The sequence below is a fragment of the Lolium perenne genome, chromosome 6, assembly GCF_019359855.2.
Source record: "Lolium perenne isolate Kyuss_39 chromosome 6, Kyuss_2.0, whole genome shotgun sequence".
NCBI lineage: Eukaryota > Viridiplantae > Streptophyta > Magnoliopsida > Poales > Poaceae > Lolium > Lolium perenne.
Window position 1 is genome coordinate 153,603,339 of NC_067249.2, and position 21,256 is coordinate 153,624,594.

A 21,256-nucleotide genomic window follows, 5' to 3' on the forward strand; every position below is an offset into this window, starting at 1 on the left:
TTGAGTTTGGGTGGAGGAGGAGAGAGATCTGAGGCTTTTGGTGTTTCTAGCAATGGAGTAAGAGAGAGAGAGCTCAAGAACAGTTTGTAGTGTAGTGCCCTAGCTGTCTAGAGGTAGGAGAAGGGCTATTTATAGTGTTCTTGGAAATATGGCCGTTGCCACTTGCCACCTCGGCTTTTCCTCGTGAACCCGGTCTGGCCTGGGCCACAGACCGGACAGCCCAGCGGAAAGGCCGGTCTGACCGGACCAGTGACCGGACGCCTTTTGCTGGTCCTGGAGCTCCTCCAGGTTGGCGGCCGGTTGGCGCCCGGTTGCCGCCGGTGGGCGGACGGAGCACGGTCCCGCCGATCGAGAGCCCGGTTGATCGAGCGCAAGCCGGGCCTGGCTCCTCCTTTGGAGCCCGGTTGCCGCCCGGTTGACCGGCCACCATGCCGGACTGGCCGGTTGCTGGCCCGGTTGGACCGGGCAGGTGACCGGATTTCTCCTGTAACCCCTTTTTGATTGTTGTTGAAATGGGGGGTCACCTTTAAGCCTTCTTGTTCCTTTGATACACCATTTCGCCTCATTGCCTAATACCCGAGATTGTACTTATAAACATATTAGGCCAAATACTTTAGCACGGTGTCATCGTTACCAAAATAATGGATAAGGGTGAAATACCCTTACATAAACGATCAGGTAGGAGGGTTCTACTCGGATACCCGAGCCCCTTGCATATACTTTACTTATATAGGAGATACGATACATCGGGGAGAAGGGGAGAACGCACATGACCCGGACACATACGTCGGTGATCTACTCTATCTCTAACAATAAATACTAAGCAAATGTGATTCTTGGTATAAGCTTTGAGGTGGGTTGGGTGAAACTGAATTGGGACGCTAGTTATATGCAAGATGAAAACAAAGGAGGGTGAGGTATTATTTTAAGAGATGACGGAGGTAATATTATGCTAACTGCATGGGGCAAGATTGGTAGATGTCCTTGGCGAAACAACCAAGGCGATTGCGAGTTTACCTAGCCTAAGGACTTGCCTACCTTTTATAGTTTTATTGCATGATCGATTCACTTAGAGAACTACTACTCCTCTCTAATAGCTAAGCTAATCGGAGAGGGAGAAAGTAAATCTGCTCTCTCAGGAATTGTTAAGGATATCAAAGATTTAAACCAAAATCTGCAGGCTTATAGGACGTCAGGAAATCCATGGATTAAAGAAGGTTGTTGCTCATCAACTAGCTTGGATTTGTCGTTTTGTGATGCGATAAAATGATGGTTGGATTAGCGTCTCCCTGTATGTTGAGCCTGATCCAACTAGATTGTAATGACCATGTTGATGTCTGATTAATATATACAATTTTTTGAAAAGAAGTTTCTGGATGCCATGAATTTGCGCCTAGATGTATAAGCCACCAAAGACAATCTTCTCTGGATCCTCTCTTCTATAATAATCCTCTACAAGCAAAGCCCACCCACGAAAGGTCCACTGCTCCCTGATGAACAACATTTTTCCAATCTCCAAGGTGCATCTGGAAGGTAAAAAGGTTCTCGCCAACCTCACGGAAGATTGGATCCCTAGACATATTCCAAATTACATTCATCTTACTAGTTAGGGCCTTAACGCTGAACGATCTTGAAGTATAAACCTTACCGATCGCTAGCCATCTTGCCTCTTTCTGGTACTCCTTCACCCCCTCCACTCCGATCACCACATCCTCAAGTTTGTCCGCATAGAGCTCCAGGTGTGCGAGCATATCATCGATCTCCAGTTTCTTTCCTACCGCCCGATCCGGACGCGGTGCATCAACCTTGTCCCCCATCGATGGAGAGCGTCAAGACCCTGGTTCGCGAACACACCGAGAAAACCAGGAGTGCACGGGTACAAGGGAGACTACGATCGCCAACCGGGATCCATGTGTTGTAGTGGATTGGTATTAGAGAGGGTCTTGGATAACAACCGATCCCACGAGACGATCTAGAATCGCTTCCGAAGAACAAAACCCTAGCAAGAGGATAGGGAAAACTTGTGTGAGTTTGTTGAATGGTCTTTGTTATTGCTGAGTCACTATTCCTTGCAAAGCTGGTAGCTAGTGTTTAGATTTATTGGGAATATCATTGAGAATATTCTGCCGTCCTTGTTCAGTTTACCTTTGTTTATATAGATGTTGAATTTACTCAAGTTCTGGCATTGATAGTCGTTTCAAGCACTCCAACTCTCTAGTCGTTGACTGTACTTTTTTGTCGATACATTTTTCTTATACCGTGGATGAAAGGTATATAGCTTGACCTGTTACAGTTGTGATGTAACTTAATATCGAGGCATGCTGGAGTTTGTGACGACATTGCAAATTGCAATGGGTTGATATATGTCCAAGGCTTAAATTGCTTTAGAAATGGAACATCTGGACTGGGATGCAAATCAGCTGAGGTCTAAATTACTACATGTACTTTTCTCTGTCCCGAATTAGATGTAAGTAAATTTATCTAGATTTGTATGTATCTATAGTTCTATACACACTAAAGCGGATTGTCGCTTAGGGGTGACTTTGTCAGCCCACAAAGTCACTGACTTTGTGTCACTTAAAAGAGGGGCCACGTGGGATCCACATAATGAAGGGTTAAACTTGACCCCACTTGTAAAGTGACACAAAGTCGTTGACTTTGTGGGCTGATAAAGTCACTGAAGAACTCCATCCCACTAAAACATGTCTAGTTATATGGATAACTACACAAATCTGCCACAAGTAACTCGGGAGTCGGGACAGAGGGAGTACATGGTCTGACGAGTTATTTCGAAGTTCCGTTCTGGGCAGGTACAACAACTTCAATGGTAGGAGCCGTCGTTGATTCCCTCTTGGCCTTCTTCTTCAGGGTCTCAACTAAACCTGCCAAGCAAGCGTCAGTGTCCTCCTTGAGGTAATATGCCACTTCAGATGGCGGCATATCGGCGTCCCTCTTCCTCTTATTGCTCTTGGGCATGAGGTTATGTGCCACGTCAGCGGGCGACGTGTCGGTATCGTCGAGCAGCCGCTTGATCTCGTCGAACAGCTCGTGATCTCTTACTCTGAGGTAATTGTTGGCGAGTACCTTGAAGGCACCGAACCTGCAGTAGGACATCTCGATGTGCATGTCCATCCTCCCCCGGCGTGTCAGCGCCTGGTCGAGCATGTCGACGCGGTTGGTGGTGAAGACAATGACCCGCTCGCCGCCACTCGCCGACCACAGCCCGTCCACAAAGCTTAGCAGGCCGGAGAGCGTTACCTTGCTTCCGTCGTCTTTGTTGGGGTCCAGCGGGAGGTGGTCGCAGCAGCTGCTGCTGCCGGACTTCTTGTCGGCGACCTTGCGGTTTCCGGCGAGGTCAACCTCGATGGCGTCGATATCCTCGATGACGATGATGGACCTGCCTTTGGTCTCGATGAAGAGCTTCCGGAGCTCGGAGTTGTTCTTGACGGACGTGAGGTCGAGGTCGTAGACGTCGTACTTGAGCTTGTTGGCCATGGCCGAGATCAGCGTTGACTTGCCCGTGCCCGGCGGGCCGTAAAGCAGGTACCCACGCTTCCACGCCTTGCCCACGTCTGAGTAGTATTGCTTGCCGTCCATGAAGGCCTCGAGGTCGTCGATGATCTCCTCCTTCTGGACAGGGTCCATGGCTAGCTTGTCGAAGGTCGCCGGGTGCTCGAACGGCACGTGGCACCAGGTGCTCCTGTTTCCCTGCCGGTGGTTCGTGAACAGCCGTCTCTGCCTGGTCCATGTTGGCGATGAGCTCGTGGCCCTTGGCCAGTGCTCGTGGCAGGTAGGTGTTGAGCACGAACTGGCGGTGGCGCTTGTGGAACACTGCCCGGAAGAGCCGGGGCTCCGTGTCGGCGGCGAAGAAGCTGAAGACGGGGCTCGGGCTCCGGTAGCTGGGGCCCTTGTTGGTAGCGTACCACCAGATGCGCGCGCCGTCGGAGTCGTCCGTGACCTGCACTTCGTCGTCCAGGGTGACCTCCGGCAGCACGCCGTCGTTACCGAGCTCGGCCTTGAGCCTGCGGGCGCCGTGAGCGCACTTGTCTGTGAGGTAGGCGGAGATGTCGTCGAAGAGCTCGTTCCGGCGGAACTGCTCGTCGCTTTGCTCGGAGATGGTGAGATGGACGTAGGGGTTGAAGTAGGCGGCGACGAGCGGCGTCCACTTAGTGATGAAGTGCCTCACCTCGTCGTGGATTCGGTCCGGCATCCGGGAGCACAGCAAGGTGAAGACGGTCATGGCCGTGCCAACCCCAACCCACTTGTCAACCGTGGTTGCCATGTTTTGTAAGATGAACTAAACCTTTAGGTAGGTTAAATGGCCGTGAAAGTGTTGGGGTTCACACTCGATTTATGTAGCAACCGTAGAGAGGAAGCGCACGCATCGTCGTTGTACACATTACAGTTGACGTTGACGACAACACGGATGGTTTCGTGGAAGCACAGAGGATATGTCGTCGGAAGCTCGATTGTTGCTGTCAAGATGATGACACTGACGAGTCTAGATAGGTGCACATACTGAAAACTATGTATACCCAAATTATTTGTATAAGGCGATTTGAGAGACATGGCTGACAGTCGGCGTGGGCTGCTGCTGCCGCCAGCATATCATGGCGATAAATTGGGATGCCCACCACAGTGACAGATAATCCTCCCACTCTTTCTCTTTTTGTATGTTTTGATCTTTATTTTCTTCCCCCGCTTAAAACTCCAAATTCTTAAAAAGTTAAAAATTTTTAAATTTTGGAAATCCAAAGTTCGATATTTTAAATTTGAAATTCAGAAATATGAAGAAAACTCATAAAAGATTTCAAATTTAATGAAAGTAAAAAAACAAAAAGTTTGCAGTTTTGAAAGATTTGACAATGTCTTTTTTTCAAAAGTTGGTGATGTTTTTATTAGCAAACCTATGCATAAAAAGAAGGAAGAGGTTTAGCTTAATAAAAGAGGAAAAACAACTACATCTATGAAAGTGGCCGCTAGATACCTTCCCAAAGAATTTGTATATGTAAATTAAAGAGGATTTGCTGAAAAGTTTCTCAACTAGCTGTTTTTTATTTGATTGATTAATTAGTTGTTGATTCTAACAATAACCAAGCGTATCATGTCCTGTACGAACCAGCTATTGTAGGCTTTATTTTATTGAACGACTACGTGCACTCGGCTAATACCTTTCCTATTCACTCCTGGATGTTTATTCGTTTGAGCACATGGGCTTGTCAGTTTTCTTTTTTGGTTGCTCTTGCATTATCGTTGCTAGTTACTTGGGCAATACGGACAAGTTTTATTTTCCATGAATTGAACTATGCTTGTACCTATATTTTCCCGTTCAAAAGGCCATGAGGCCGCGTAGAGAGGGAGGAGTAGGCGTTGATTCAAAAACTTTTTTATGTTGGGTGATGACCCACAAATATAGAGAGGGTGTATAAGTAGTACTTTCGATAAATAAGAGTGTCGATACAACGAGGAGCGAGAAGGTGTTGACAAGCAGTTTCGATGAAGAATTCCCACTGTAAATGCCTCATAGACAAGTATTGATGATAGGGGGAGTTTTGATATAGCAGATAAATAAAGTACAAGTAAGTAAAATACTGAGAGTAATAATTGCAGCGAGTAAGCCCAATCCTACCTTTAGCACAAAGAACAAGCTGGTTTGTTTGCTTATAATGACCAAGCACGTTCTTGAGGACACACGGGAATTTAGTCTAGATGCTTTCGCCATATAGTTGATTAGCAATCATTGTTTTGATAAGTGTTGTGTGGGTGAACCTATGCTAATACACCGCCCTTTCTAGGAGTAATACATACTTATGATTATATCCACTTGCAAGCATCACTTAACTACAAAAGTAATTAAGATAAATCTAACTTACAGCCTTAAACTACGAGAATCATAACTGCTATCCACTCCTGCATCGATATACCAACGGGGGTTCATGTTGATGTCCTCTCCGGCAACCCCATAATTATGCAAATTAATACAAGATGTATATTCCCTAGGCCCATAAAGGTGAAGTATCATATAGTTACGACGTTCACACTGAGCACCACACTAGAAGAATAACACCACAACTTAAATAACAAACCATTGAATATTACTCAATCATAATTCACTACTAACATTTAGACTTCCACCCGTATCACGAAGAGCCGACGAACTACTCACGAGACATCATATGAGAACATGATCAGAGGTGATATGATGATGAATAACAATCTGAACATAAACCCGGTTCAATAGTTTCACTCAGTAGCATCAATAACAAGGAGTAATCAATACTAGGAGAATTTCTCCTATCAAACAATCAAGATTCAACCCTAGATGTTACAAGCGGTGGCCAATTATACCCGGTGGAGATATGGCGATTGTGGTGGTGGAAGATGATGGTGATAATGATCCCAATGAAGTCCAGCTCGATGTAGCGGTGATGATGGTGTCGATTTCCCCCTCCGGGAGCGAATTTCCCTGACGAATTTCAGCCTGCGGAGAGAGCTCTTTTCTCTCACGTGTTTTCCATGCGCAGAAGGCGGCTGTGACTATCTCGCGATTATTTTGCGGAGCTTAGGTTTAGGACGATGACGTGCAGCGAACGAGAGGCGGCCGAAGAAGGGCCAATGGGCCCCCTCCCCACAAATGACCTTGAGTAGAGCCAGCAGCTAGAAATTATGGTAGCCCTCCTCGGCTCCTCAACACAGCTGGCTTCATCTTGGGAGAAAAATAAGATCTTCGTGTAATTTCCGTCAATTGTTGATCTCCAGAATATTACATTCCGATGGTGCTTTTTCGTGCAGAATCCGACTCCGGTGAATAGTCCTCCAATAATCATGAAACATGCAAAATAGATGAAATAACATAAGTATCACCTCTAAATATGAAATATAACGATGAATCATGATAAATTATGATATAAATGTAATAGTGATGCAAAATAACCGTCTAGATACATATTTATAGTCCCCCAAGCTTGTTAACTTTCTAACGTAAGAATAATCCAACAGTGCACGAAACAACTCTAACTAACGATCGGTAATCTATCATATTCTGATACCATGGTGACCCTGGCCAAACTTTGCCATATAAGGCACGATTCATGTATATTCTTCCATGTATATCCTTCAAGTACATCTTGATCATTACCTCTAACTAAGTCAAATTCTGATGATAACAACAAATAACATTAACCCTTGTTTGTAAGACTTTGTTTCCTAGAAATGAGGTTTAAACTCTTCACGAATTCTTTGGAGATGTTCGGAGATGCTCCCCGCATTCATAATTTTATGCGAGCTCAATTGTTTGCTGGAACAAGGTTATATGATTATGATAAATATTTGTCATCCAAAATTAGACCTAGCGAAGATGTGTTCTTGATTTCCTGGCCAAGAAATCGCGGCGAAAAAGTGATATTGACACAATCGATTGAGATGGTAATGCTCACGTAGCTTGATCGATGATAGATTGAGCTTCTTCGGATTGGACGTTCAAAATTCTTAAATCAAGGGAGTCCTATGCTTTGAACATAAAACAACCAGGGGCTTGTCCATAGATAGTATTTTAGGCTTTGACTTCAGATTTGTACCATATTGCAAAACCTTGTGTCTCTATCTTTTTTGATTTCTTTTTATTCGGCGAAGAAATTTGTTGTATATTGCCAAGTACTCTGTATTGTTGGAGCCCCAGGAGCCTTCGGCTAGAGTTTGTCTTGTTTTTTCCATCTACGAAGATTTTTTCCTTCTGTTGTAATAAGACATCTTTGTTTTTTCATTGATGGTTTGTACAGAGCTTCTCCAGTATCTTAGTGTCGAAGTTCTATGTTATTTTTGTTCTGCGAGGTTCTTGGACCAAAGCAATAAGATTTTTAGGCGATGTACACTATATTTATAATTGTTAGCTTCCGATTTTTATATTTGGTGAGGTATTAGTGTACCAAGGCCGAAATATTTAGGTATAGTCTAAGTTTGTCTATATTGTACGTATTTTGAGGCCGGAAAGGCGTTGAGCTTGGCGATTAATCGAAGAATAAGAAGTATATCTCCTTATCTTTATTATATTATTTTTGCAGCACCATTGAGCCATCATTAAAAACCTTTCGGAAGCCCCTTTCGGTGCCGAAAAGGAAAAGAGTGCACACTCTGAAAACTAGCGAAGCGTTTCGATTACATTGTATTTTTACTGAAGAAGGACTATATTTCAGCTCTAGTGTGTAGACACCGCTGAAGCTGCTTATATTCGAGGAGGTTTTTCTGCGGGAGCCCATTTTGTCTTCTTATCCTTGATCCACCATGTCGCATACTCCGTCGATGACTTAGTGACAACGTAAGGCCCCAACCATGGTGATTGAGAACTATCGGTACTTTTTGATTTAACCGCATAAGACCAAATCCACAGCTTGAAAAGATCTTGGCCCTTAGCAAGTAAATTTGCTGATAGTTTTTTGAGGTCTTGTTTCAGTATTTGGTGACTCATGAAAGTACTATCATCTCTGAGCTTCGCGTCGAGTCGCGTCCATCATCCTCAGAGCTTTTTGTGATGTTTCTTGGTCATATACTCATTACTCTTGGAGAAATCATGCTCTATTTCAATTGGTAGTATTGCTTGACTCAAGTGGGTAGAGAAAAAAAGCGGAGGTTTTCTTGTGTCGCCGTGTTATTTGGTGTTGTTGTTCGGATGCTCCACAAAACACTTGGCAATTCCTGCAGCCAAATGCTTTCGAGCTTTCCACTCAAACGGTCCCTAGCGGGCGCTTTTTGAGGCACGTTCTGCGAGGATTCCATTGGCTTTCTCGACTTATTAGTTAGTTTCTTGGGTGCCCAACTAACATGCATGAAGTGCAATTTAATGCGCTACTTCGCACGGTATTCCTTGAATTCCTTGGATGTGAAGTTTGAACCATTATCTCTCTGACAATGCTATGAGGCACTCCAAGCACCCCGTAAAACCAGGCCTTTCACAAACTTTATTGCCGATGCTGCATCTTGGTGAATCTGTAAGCCGCTTCTACCCACTTGGTGAATGTTGTCGGCGGTGACAGGCAAGTACTCATACCCTCTTTTGGCGAAGCTTTGTGCAACTTGCCCACCATATCAGAGTACCCATTGGGCAAAGGGCCACGACAATGGTATTAATTGTTAATTAAAGCCTTTGACATTTGGATAGTGAGGTTTTGCGGCAAAATCTTTGACTACTGTAATCGCAAGATTCTTTAACTATTTCCTTGGCATCCTACGATTGTTGTCAACCTTAATATCAGAATCACAGAAAAAACTTTGGCGCAATAGCTTTCGACTACTTTTGGCGTGAGTGGCCACATATTCAACCATCGATGTATCATCGCAGAATTATTCTTCCTTCCTCGGGTTATTGACACACCTTTGCCTATACGCCTGAAATACTTGGCAACTTGTATAACTCCCCTTGATCAGCGTGAAAGCTTTGGATCATCGAATAATTCGCCTAGCGCCTCAAGCTGGATCATCGGGTATTTCTTTCTGAGGATATATGATATATGCTGCTCCTTTGCATCGAAGGAACTTCTACCATCATCACAAGTGGCAGGGTCGCTCTTCATCCTCAATAGTTTCTTTGTGGGGCGCCGAAGTTGTTTCCTTCCTTTGCTTTTTTTCTGCACCTTTTTCAAACCGTGGAATCTCTCGCTATTTCTTCCCAAAAAATACTCACTGTAATGAAGCTTTAAGTTGGGAGACGCTTTGCGATCCGATGTTTCTGCGAGAGCGTCCGGCTTCATCGCTGCTCCAATCTACTGATGTGATTTACTCCACCCATCAAACAGCTTCTCAAGCTCATTGTACACCTCGCCTTGTATGCCATCATGCTATCCATTGAAGCTGCGTCACATTGGTTCCATAACTTGCTTTGAGCCACCAATTGTGAGTCAGCCAAAGATTTTTTAGTCAGGTTGCACACATAAAGCTTTCGCCATCTTCATCCCGTTGTATGAGGCTTCATATTCTGCTTCCATTGTTGGATCTCGTTAAAGGAGCGTCATCCGAAGGCGGCAATGTTCAACAAACAACATGTTCTATGGAGTAAAAAGTTGGCACAAACAACATAGTAGCTTGAGGCCATAATTTTTTGTAACTGCTGACTGAGCAAGATAAAGTTATGAGTGGCTAGATCTACGAGGGCCGAGGCAATGTAAACCAAATATAGAGAATTACGATGCCAAAAGCTATAAGAAGCGAGGGAATGCGAACCAACATGTGCAATTACTTAAAATTGGCTTCATGAACTAAATAATAGCGAGGATGTTCACTATAATGCCTATAATTTTTGTAACAACGGTGAGCAAGATAGAAGTTATGATGGCTACATCCTACGAAGCAAGGAATGCAAAGCAAAATGTTCAATACGGCTTAAAGTTAGCAACTAGAACTGAAAATAGCAAGGTGTTATGGTGCATAGCTAGAATGAACTAAAAAAAGAGCTTTAGACAAACAAGCATCAGACGAACCCGAACATGGCGCTAAAACAAAGGGACTTACATTAGGAGAAGCACTGCGGCAAGTCCACGAAAATGAGATCTTCCTGGGGTTGATAGATCCGGTGATGAAACCGCGCTGCCTGTGCTGCCTGCAGGGTTGGAGAGGCGACGCTTTTCACTTCATGGATTACTCATCTCTATCTGCCAAAAGCATGTGCGACGCGTGCGAATTAGCACAAACAGGTTCCCCCAAGATTAAACAAGAACTTGCATGCGAAGCAATAAGCCGACGACAGTGAAGAGTTTTAGATCATACCTGCGGTGCCGGTGACGCAGATCCGGTTCATACTGGCACCGCAATGATGTCGGTGAGCAAGATCAAATGCGGTGGGCTGACGGATCCGGCGAATGACGGCTCCGGTGGGGTGAAGCGATACCCGCCATGACTGAGCAGCTACTGATGAAACTGTTGGATGAAGCATATGGTTTCGAGGTTCGGCGGGGATGATCGGTCCAGGTTGATGGCTTGGCGTCGATGAAGCGACTCACGGCGAATCGCGGAATGATGAATGGATCTGCAGGAGGCCTCGGGTAGGCCAGGAAATCCGGTGAGGATGTTCCGAATGCGGTGGTCGTGGAGGTGGGAGAGAGGGACTTGGGAAGTTCCATTACAGGTGGTCTGAGGAAATGAATTTTTTTTGGGAGGGTTTCCAGGACTAGGAGGTGGTGATCCAAAAAATGACGGTGACCCCCACCAACCTTGAACTTTCTGTCATCTCCACGAGGTGAAGAATGGGAATTTGGAGCGTGTGAAATTTTTGTATTTTGTAGGGCGGGAAGTTTTGCCGCTATGAGATTTTGAATTTGGCTAAAGGTCCAACTATAATGATAAAAATTGTGAGACCGTACCTAGTACCTACATTCGCTGGCGAGTGCAAAAAATCAAATCATCATCACATTAAATACGGGGATTTACTACCATGATCATCATCACTATCATACGGGCGGAGATCCAGTGCCCCCAACGTTCCACGGTGGCGAAAGCGTGACACTGAAGCTTCATCCACCATTGCGTTTCAATCCATGACGGCAAGGAAAGCAACATAAAGTGACCGATTAATTCTCTTGCTGGAAGCTGAAGAAGCTGCTGTGTTCTCTCGAACACGAACAAATGAAGAAAGGGAACAAAAAGATGATTTTAGTTAAGCGCATCTGGCAGGGCAAAACATGCGTAAAGATACAAACTCAGCCGGACGACATAAATGTTGGAGACGTTCGCAAGCATGACAACAAACATACCCCCAAATATGCATCTCCCGGATCAATCGCGCGGACGATGCGTGGACGCGTAAAGTGTCCCGCTCAGCGTGCAGCGAACGTTTCGTCCGAGGCCCGCTTAGCGATGACCCAGCGTCGATGCGTCTTCTTGGGCGCCGCTTCGGTGAAATCATGCAACGGCCGCGTAATGTAGTGATGCCTCGCGTGGCGCGCGCCGTCACCCTACACCTCTGCCCAGTAATAAGCGGTACGCCACCGCGATCGCGGTGGCCCCGTCGCACGCCTCCAGGTATATATATATACGGGGTGCCGGCGCATATCGTCTCCTCCCACACTAAACTGCCTAGCCGATGTCGCTCAACCTCCTACTCACCATTGTTTAGTGTGGGAGGAGATGATGCTTGTGTGCGCTCCTGTTTATATAGGTCGGAGGTACCTTTGTTGGCAGCCGTAGCACGCATGAAAGCATCGCCATTCGCGAGGTAGGTGATAGCAGCTCGTGCCACGCGAGGCCATCGCTCATTTTTACGCGGCTGCGGACTGCGAAGCGGCGCCGCCACTGAGAAGGCAACATCGGCGGCTAAGGTCACTTCCAGGCGGAGCTAGCGAAACGCCAGCCAGGCCGCGGCGGACACTTTCAGCAATCACGCTAACGTGGTGTCCGCCTTGGCGCTGAATCTGAGGCGCATGTTAAGCATGTTTGCATCGCGTGATAATACGATCACTATAATAGCCTCGCTCGTTGAAGCGTGTATGAGACGCATTAACGTGCCTGCACTCGGCGGACAAACCAGTTGAAATCATCTTCTGCATTCGCCTTCTCTATTTCTTGAGTTCGAAAGCTAAGCTCTTCGATTCAGTGATATTAATCGGGTCGCGTTGTTGCTTTCGCCCCAACATTTGGTTAAACCAGACCGTGGATAAAACCTCTGGTCACGTTGCCATACCTTTGTGAGCGTGGGAAACTGGATCTCTGTCCCTATCTTAACTTAATCCAATTCAAAAATGCGTTTGAAATATTTCGAGATTAGTGGGAGATTTTCTTGCTTGGTTGAGATTAAATTAAACCACACGTTCGACAGTTCAAACCGAAGGATTCTTGTCTATGATACCATTTAAATTGTTGATTGAAAAAGGCTATGCAATTAAGTTATATAAATATCCACACGAACAACTGCAAGTTGATCCTAGCCGTGAATAAGTGCATCCACCTGTAAAAGTAGGAAAGGTGCCGCAATCTAAGGAAACATTTCACAAGACCAATGTACTCACTATGTAGTGTTCATCTCCAATTATCTATGGCATTTTCTTAGTGCACAGGAGATTATAATGAACTTGATTGGCCAAATGCGATGGGGCATCACATGCTTAACTAATCTCACGATAGCAACATGTCAACTTTTGTTCTTAGCATAAGCTGTTGCAACTGCGTTCTACTTGGAGTTGTTCCTCCAAAACTTGAGCTTGAGAAAGAACTTGGACTTGGACTGGAAAACCCAGCATTTACATTGAAAGGGGTTTTGGTGATATCTTTATCTTTCCCATGTTTTGCCATCTCCGAATTTCACCAATAATAGCATGACAAGTTTTGAGTTGTGTAAAAAGAAAAGTTATTACTGAGAGAAAAATGCAGGATGGTAGATTTAATGTGTAGGATTGTTTTTAATGCTAGTTACTTAGCATGCTGACTATAATAAGGACCATCTATCTTGCTAGCAGGCATAATTAACAAGTGTGTGTTAATGGGCTACCATGTTCATAGTCTTCGAAGAAGCAGACTTTGTGCATTAAAGCGAGAAAGCAGTTCTGCGATCGCTTTCGGTTTCTGATTTTTCAGCATCTTGACTTGATTTATTAGTTTAATTGAAGTACACAGCAGGATATTATTTCACACAAAATACAACAGCCACCGGAACATATCTAATTTTAGTACAACAATAAAATTTTAATTATTACGGAACAAAGAATTTTGAATGAAATTTTGAAGCGATAAATAATTACTGACGTGGCATCAGTCCACTTAATTTGAACAACGGAATCAAAGTTTGTTAGACACCTTGAGTTCCCGGACACATCACAACTGGCTTACTGCGAACCAAGTGCATAGAAGATTCTTTAGAACATTTTATTTGTCAAAGTTTGCCTATTTTTTCAATTCATACCATCTTCATACTAGCGTGTATTGGCAATTATTTCCTTGATATCTTTGTTTTCCACTTCCAAATATATCAAGCGCCTCTTGGAGTGCATCCACCAAATCTCTTTTTGTGGGATTAAGTTGAGCAATAGATACCGCTATTAGGCCTATCACGAACAATATGCACTCTCAACTGCTTTGTGAAACATCAATACTTGAGGCATTATTATGCGGCACAACAGCTGTTGAAGCACTGAAATTGAGAATAAAACAAGTTACAACATCATATGATGCAATAAAAGACCTCCAATTTCAAGAACATCCTTGAGCTGATATAACATAGCAAGCAATCCAAAATAAGAGCCTAAGTACATCCTAACTGTACGGGCGGTTTGGTGTCTTGGTTTCGGTGGACCAATGAGCCACGTACCGCTGTCAACATTTGTTGCTCGTGAAATAGTCGCAACACTTGATAAATGGGTTGTCCCTACGACATTACAGCTTTGTTCTTGCAGGCTGAAACTAAGACAAAACAAGTTAAAATGCTGTACAATACCACGGCAAACAATTTACACCTTGTTGTTATAATTTGCAGAAAGAACCATACAGTAGATATAACAAAGAAACAGGTTAAGCCACATGCCTCTTAGAACAAACCAAACTAAGTCATAGCGTTGATGTATACAATGAACCAAGCAACTAGACATACATTATTGCCCAATAGCGAAGCCAGGTCACTTTACGAGGAAGAAATCTAGCAAATAGCCGTACGAATCAAAACATGTGCATGTTGGATTGGATACGTTAGGAAAATAATGTATGATTGATTTAAGCATGACTCGAAGGATGGTACTGGCCGATAGCGTAGAAGGTCAATGCAACAATTAATTGTATGGCTTGTGCGAAGTACCCTGTTTCTTCATTAAGCATAACGAGGCATTGCTTAATCCCAGAGCTAGTGCTATTTCAGTGGTAAAGCTTGCGAGTGCACATGACCAGCCCACCCAGGTTCGATATAGCAACGGGTTTAATTAAATACGAATGAAGCGAGATCTCGATACAAGTAGTGGCAATAGAAATGCAAAATCCATAATAGGACCAATGACAACATTCACTTTCCAACAAAATCTAAGGCTACAGCTTTCATATACCATCAAAATTTAAAATAGTGTAATCCCGAGAAAGAGTATCATGGTATCATTTAATCTCCATTCATCTCACCCCTAATATGACATGTATCATTTTTTAATCCTAAATTACGAATTCTTTTGTTTTACTCAAGAAAACATTTTTGTTTTTGAGGAGTTTATAGAAGCACAAAAAGCCATAGGTCTACGTTAGCCTTTGTGTTATGAAAAATATCATCTTGCATCGTGCATGGTTATGTGAAGATATTGATATATAATTCTGTGCTAGGAAAACAAATAGCAATTACTATGTTACGAGAACCATATCTTCAAGCTCGAAGATCTGAAGTTCATTGAGTCCACCCAACTTGTTTGATAAAATATTACATATATTAATTTAGTACTAATGTGTGGCTGTTACACTCATAATAAGGTCTAACTTTTTTTCCCATGACAAAACCAGTTTTGATATAAAATCTAACGGTGGCCATGTGTAGGTCACATAAAAAGTATTAGAAATTAGTAAATTTATACATAGATATTGGATAATGTATTTTAAATTTCAAAATATGAATGGCACGAGTCGAAATATATAAATTAGATAGTCTTGCCGTTATTATGCATGCCATAAAAGGTAAGATAAGTCATTAAAAATTCTCGACTCTAATCACAAAAATATGCATAATCCTATTAAATTGTCAATGAAGAAAGTTTTGTCACTTTCGTAAGTGATGGTCTAACTTCTATTTCATCTTTGACTAAAAAACTTAATTGTAATGAACTCACATATTACTCCTTCCATTACTTCTTTTAGGGTGTATTAGTTTTTTCAAAGCCGAACTTTAGGCTTTGTGAGTAATTTTAGCAAAAAATAATAATTATCAGCATCAAAATAAAATACATGGAAATATATTTTAAAATTATATATGTGCGTGGCAGTGCCAAAGCACGTGCTACTTACTAATGAATTACTAGAAAATAGATGAAACAATTGAACATGGAGCGTATTATATAAATAGCCAGAATCATTTGAATATGGATATACTACATCATGTTAATGGGACTCGGAAAAAACAAAGCTAGACATTTAAACAAATAATATAACTATTTTTTCCACAATGTACCACGATAGAATAGGAAGCTAAATTTAAGAATAAAGCAATCATATTTCCAAGTAGAATGGAGAAGCTAGGTTAGGAATAAAGCAATCATGTTTCAAAGTAGAATAGGAAGCTAGGTTAGGAATAAAGCAATCATGTTTCAAGTAGAATAGGAAGCTAGGTTAGGAGACAAGCGATAAAAAAACACGAAGTGCATCATTTCCAACTAGGATCACTCTATGTTTATGTACTATTACGGAACAACAGGCAAACTCAATGAAGCTTAACAGAATAAAAAATTAACATAATAGAATTTAGACTTGTTTAACTTACGTAAATCGTATAACTTATACCCAGGAATGCCGGATGCGAGATGGGTCAAAAGCGGTGTGCAATGTTCCATATGGTAATTGTTATCAATACCTATTAGATTCCATTAGGAAACTTAGATAGCGTCGCACTCTGAAAAATGATGCCATTGAACTATGCACGGGAGGTAAATTAACATTCCAAAAAAAGCGAGGGAACTTACGTGAGCTTTTTTTTGAAGTCTACGGACCTCATCAGGTACTTGGGCGAAGAACACAGTGCCTCAACATTTCTCCTCTGCGCGAAGGAGAAGGCAATTGTATGTGAAACAGGATCCAAGATATAGAAGTTTGCGTTAACTATTATACAAAAAACAGCAGTACTTACATGACCACAGGCGGAAAGCTTTTGCTCTACCGATTGCGAGTATGAGATGTACTGCTTTACGCGATGTAATAACAACAAGCGATTCTTAGTCAAAAGGATTTGCTATAATTAAATTGACTTTAAGCAGTAGTAGAAGCATTGTAGCGATGCATAAACATGTAATCTGAGGATCGCAGAAAAGATATCAAACATGATGTAACTAGAAGCGGTAGCCCCTAAGCCCAAATAGTGAGAAATTATGTCGTGTCCAATGGTGGACTTGTATAGCCTACCCCAACTTGTTTGGGAATAAAGGCTTTAATTGTTGTCAATATTGGACATGTAGAGCATTCTTGATTTCATGATTGGTGGCTCATATTTACTTAAGTTTACTTGAATGGGTGGGTTAAATCACCTGGAACCACCACACTGCGTATTTATATCATCACGAGTTAGGGTTACAATACTGCTGGACATGAGCCTCTATGGAACTCACACTGGATACAATATTACTACAGCGCTACTACTAAACTCACTCGCGTTCCAACACTTTTTATCAAGATGATGTGGAGTAAAATAACCATGGCCATCTTGTAACAACATTCAAACCCATATGATGGCAATGAGTGTGAACTTTGCCAACACTAACTCCTGAGATACATGACAGCGACGTGCACTTTCCATCCTCTTGTCTGTCTCGATTCATCTCTTCATGACCAGCCCGAAGACATCGAGCTTCAACCATCTCTGGACCATTTCAACTCCTAACCATACACGTCCTCAACAACCTTGGCTGCCTCACCACACAAGTTCCTTGAACCATCCACTTTTTCGCCTCAATATCCTCGACCTCTCTTCTCCTTCTTAAACCCTTCGACCTCTTCGTCTCTCTCCCACAAACCCCCAGGTAACTCACCTCAGCCATCGCCTCCTCAAGCACCCATGCCTATCCCCGGTCAGGCCTCAACGGAGTCTCTCACCTCGGAAACGCGCGCCTTTCCACGGAACATATCCACAACCATCACCATCACTACCCTACGCGCGGCTTATCGTCAGCACTCCATCCACGACTCGCTTGTGACCTCATCAACTCCATCGCAACATATCCTCACAACCTCACATCTCCATTTCTCCCACTCACTTCCTATAGGATAGGCGCCTCGTCTGCGCGCCAGCCAACCTGCGGACCGCTTTTTGTACACATCCGACCATTCATGACTGGTCAACGTCCAAGAACCAGCCTCCGGCTCCGCCACTGCGCTGAAAACAAGCCCCACTCAACGCCTCCAACATCTCCCCCTCGCCTTGGATCGAGATCTCACATACGGATTAACTTGCACTCTTCTCTCGCTTTCTAAAGCAAAGCGATTTTCACCCTCTTCTTTGTCCCAGCGCGAAAACCTTCGCCGATCTCACACAACTCACGTAAGCGCCGTGCGATAGCATAAACCACACGAGCACACGATCAAGCCTCCACTTGCGAAGTTTCTACATCTCTGTGATGGTTTTTGTGGTCAAAGGAAGAACTTACCTTCGTCTTTGTTTGGGATGACTAGCACTAAGCAGGAAGGAAACCACAAACTCACGATACCATGGAGAGTTTTACGACCAAATGGGTGGAGTTAGGTGGGGGAAAAAATACTTATGCTTTGTCGTGTTTAAGTCTAAAGGATGAAATTAGTTTCCAACGAAAGCGCTTGTATGAGGTTAAAATATGGCAAGAATTCAGAAATATTGGTCATTTGCAATACTCCTATGAACAAAAACGCGCGAGGATGTAAGATTTACCCTGACTGAAGCGTTTAGGCGTATTCCGCGTTCTACTACGGGTGGCGTGAAATTAAGCGAAGGCTAACATTGCAATGAGTGCCAGGAAACTGAGTCTTGGGGATCGGAGAAGGACATCTTGGCTGATGATGAAGTATTCAATAGCGTCATTAAGTAAAGAAGATCGGTGAAGCCAGATGATGTCTGATGCAAGGAGACGTCGATGTCGGTGTTGTTTGATGAGGTGCAGTGGTCGATAGAGTCAGCGAAAAGAGATCTACGATGCGATGGACGTCGAATAGGTACGGATCAAAAAGCGGATAGAACAGCCTCGAGGTTGAAAGCAAGTGGCAACAGGCAATGATACAGCGAAGTGATTGCGGTGATCTTCCGGTGCGGCGGCCGTGAAGAGTGGGAGAGTAGGTAAGAGAGGCGATTTCTCACGAGGCATACTTGCGGGCAAAACTAAGGCGAAGCTGAAGCGATGAAGGAGAAAAAGGAAATTTAGCAGTCGCTTCTTTTGAGGGGAATAAATATTAGCAGATCTGAAACTTTGCGGCATTAGAATGTTTGGGCGTTGGCGTGAAATTTTACCATTCGATGAAGATTAAATTTTGAGCTGCGATGAAAGTAATAATAATAAAAAATAGTAGGTCCTACTAGTAGTACTGTAAATCACATTAGAGAATCCAAGGGGGTAAGGTAGAGGAATCCATTATGTTGAATCCACATTTCAAAGTGTCAAAAAATTCTAGCTTAAAATTTTCACCTGTATAAAAGACAAACTTTGATCTTTGTAACACGACTTCGTACGTGACATTTTTTGCCTTTTACCTTTTACACACCACACAAAATGTTTGTTTTTCCACTAAACTTATGAACGAACATAGGATGTCACAATGTATGCAAAAAAATTGTATTAGATTTTTTTAACATTTATATAATTGTTTTTTTATTATTTTCAATAATGGAATTTTGTGCATTTGTGTGTTGTATAACTTTACCTCCGGGAGCTAGGAGTTTCTAAACTTCTTATTGGCACATCAAATAAATTGTTGTTCAATCAATAATAATAATGTGTTTATGATTGTTACTCCATTCCACAAGTAATAAAGTCCACATCGGTTTCGTGTCGAGCATTGACTCGAGATTTAGATACCCACATGATAGTGCTGATATCATGAGCTAGTATCATACACATTGGTCTCACAAAGAAAGCACTTTGATGTGGCAGCTAATTAAGTAGGAGAGGAGAGATTAGTGTAACATAGGTAGATATTGTGTCATAGCGCATAACAACGAGATACATGCTTAGGATTAGGGGTAGATACACGGTTTTGGTTTGAATATGTCTAGACCTTATTTATCAACTTCAATTGGATACTTACTACCATAACATAAGAAGACCTTGTTTTTTATTTTATTTTTTAATTTTTATCACAGATTTGGTCTTGGTCAATGATCCTAATTCTATAAGATTTGAATCAGTTTATAATAGGAGATATGAAAAAGTAAGCATGTATGTATCTTTCTGGTAATTAATGCTTCGATCGAAGCTCTTGGGAGGGTTTTTGAAATTTCCATGTTTGAAACCAAAAACCACATATCATCATGCTTGACTTCAGCGAGACAGAGTTTAGGGTTAGGAGGTAGATACATGATTTCTCTGGTTTGAATATGTCTAGACCTTGTTTATCAACTTAATTGAATGCTTACTATATAACATAAGAAGACTATTAATGCCTTGGTTTTTCATTTTTTGTTTTTTTTTAAATGTTTTGCCCATTTGGATCTTGGTCAATTCGATCAGGTTTGACCATGATTTAAACAAGTTTAAAACCTGAATATGAAAAAGTAAGCATGTGTCCATGCATTGGTCACTCCAAAATGAAGCTCCAATCTTGAGAGGGTTTTTGAAATTTGATATTTGAAACCAAAAAATGCGTACTTATCTTCATGCTTGACTTGCCAAAATGAGTTAGGGGTTAGGGGTAGCTTGATACATGATTTTTCTGGTTTGAATATGTCTAGACCTTGTTTATCAACTTAATTGAATGCTTACTATATGACATAAAAGAAGACAGCAAGTTTTCATTTTTTATACCCATTTGAATCTTGGTCAAATCGTAGGTTTAACCAAGATTTGAACAAGTTTAAAACATGAATATGAAAAAGTAAACACGTAAGTATGCTTCTTAGTCACTCCAAAATGAAGATCTTGGGAGGGTTTTTGAAATTTCCATGCTTGAAGCCAAAAACCACTTCTCTTGTCATGCATACTTGACTTCATATATAAAACGAGAGTTTAAGTTAGGTGGTAAATACACAATTTTTCCTAGTTTGAATATGTATAGACCTTGTTTATCAACTTAATTGAATACTTACTATATAAAATGAGAATACCCCTTGTTTTTTTGAATTTTTATACCCATTTGAATCTTGGTCAAATCCTTGGTTTACCAAGATTTGAATAAGTTAAAAACATGAATATGAAAAAGTAAGCATGTATGCTTCTTAGTCACTCCAAAATGAAGCTCTTGGGAGGGTTTTTGAATTTCCATATTCAAAACGGCAAGCTTTATATATCTTCATAGCACGGCTTACATGAAACAGAGTTTAGGCTTAGGGGGTAGATACATGCATGATTTTTCTTGTTTGAATATGCTCTAGACCTTGTTTGTCAACTTAATTGAATGCCTACTATATAACATAAAGAAGACCTTTTTTGTTTTT

The 21,256-nt window shown here is 42.4% G+C and overlaps 2 protein-coding genes across 2 annotated transcripts in view; both read right to left on the bottom strand.

Moving 5' to 3' along the window:
* Positions 1-2,696: 2,696 nt before the first annotated feature.
* Positions 2,697-4,320, bottom strand: LOC127307170 (AAA-ATPase At3g28580). The gene is given in 2 exon segments (XM_051337878.1): positions 2,697-3,744; positions 3,746-4,320. Coding segments are annotated over 2 exon segments (1,497 nt in total). The 5' UTR covers positions 4,283-4,320; the 3' UTR covers positions 2,697-2,784.
* Positions 4,321-19,987: 15,667 nt separating this feature from the next.
* LOC139832539 (uncharacterized) overlaps positions 19,988-21,256 on the bottom strand; it is a 4,732-nt gene continuing 3,463 nt past the window's right edge. The window contains exon 5 of the mRNA XM_071822321.1: positions 19,988-19,993. Coding sequence (XP_071678422.1) covers positions 19,988-19,993 — 6 coding nt within the window. The remainder of the gene's footprint in view (positions 19,994-21,256) is intronic.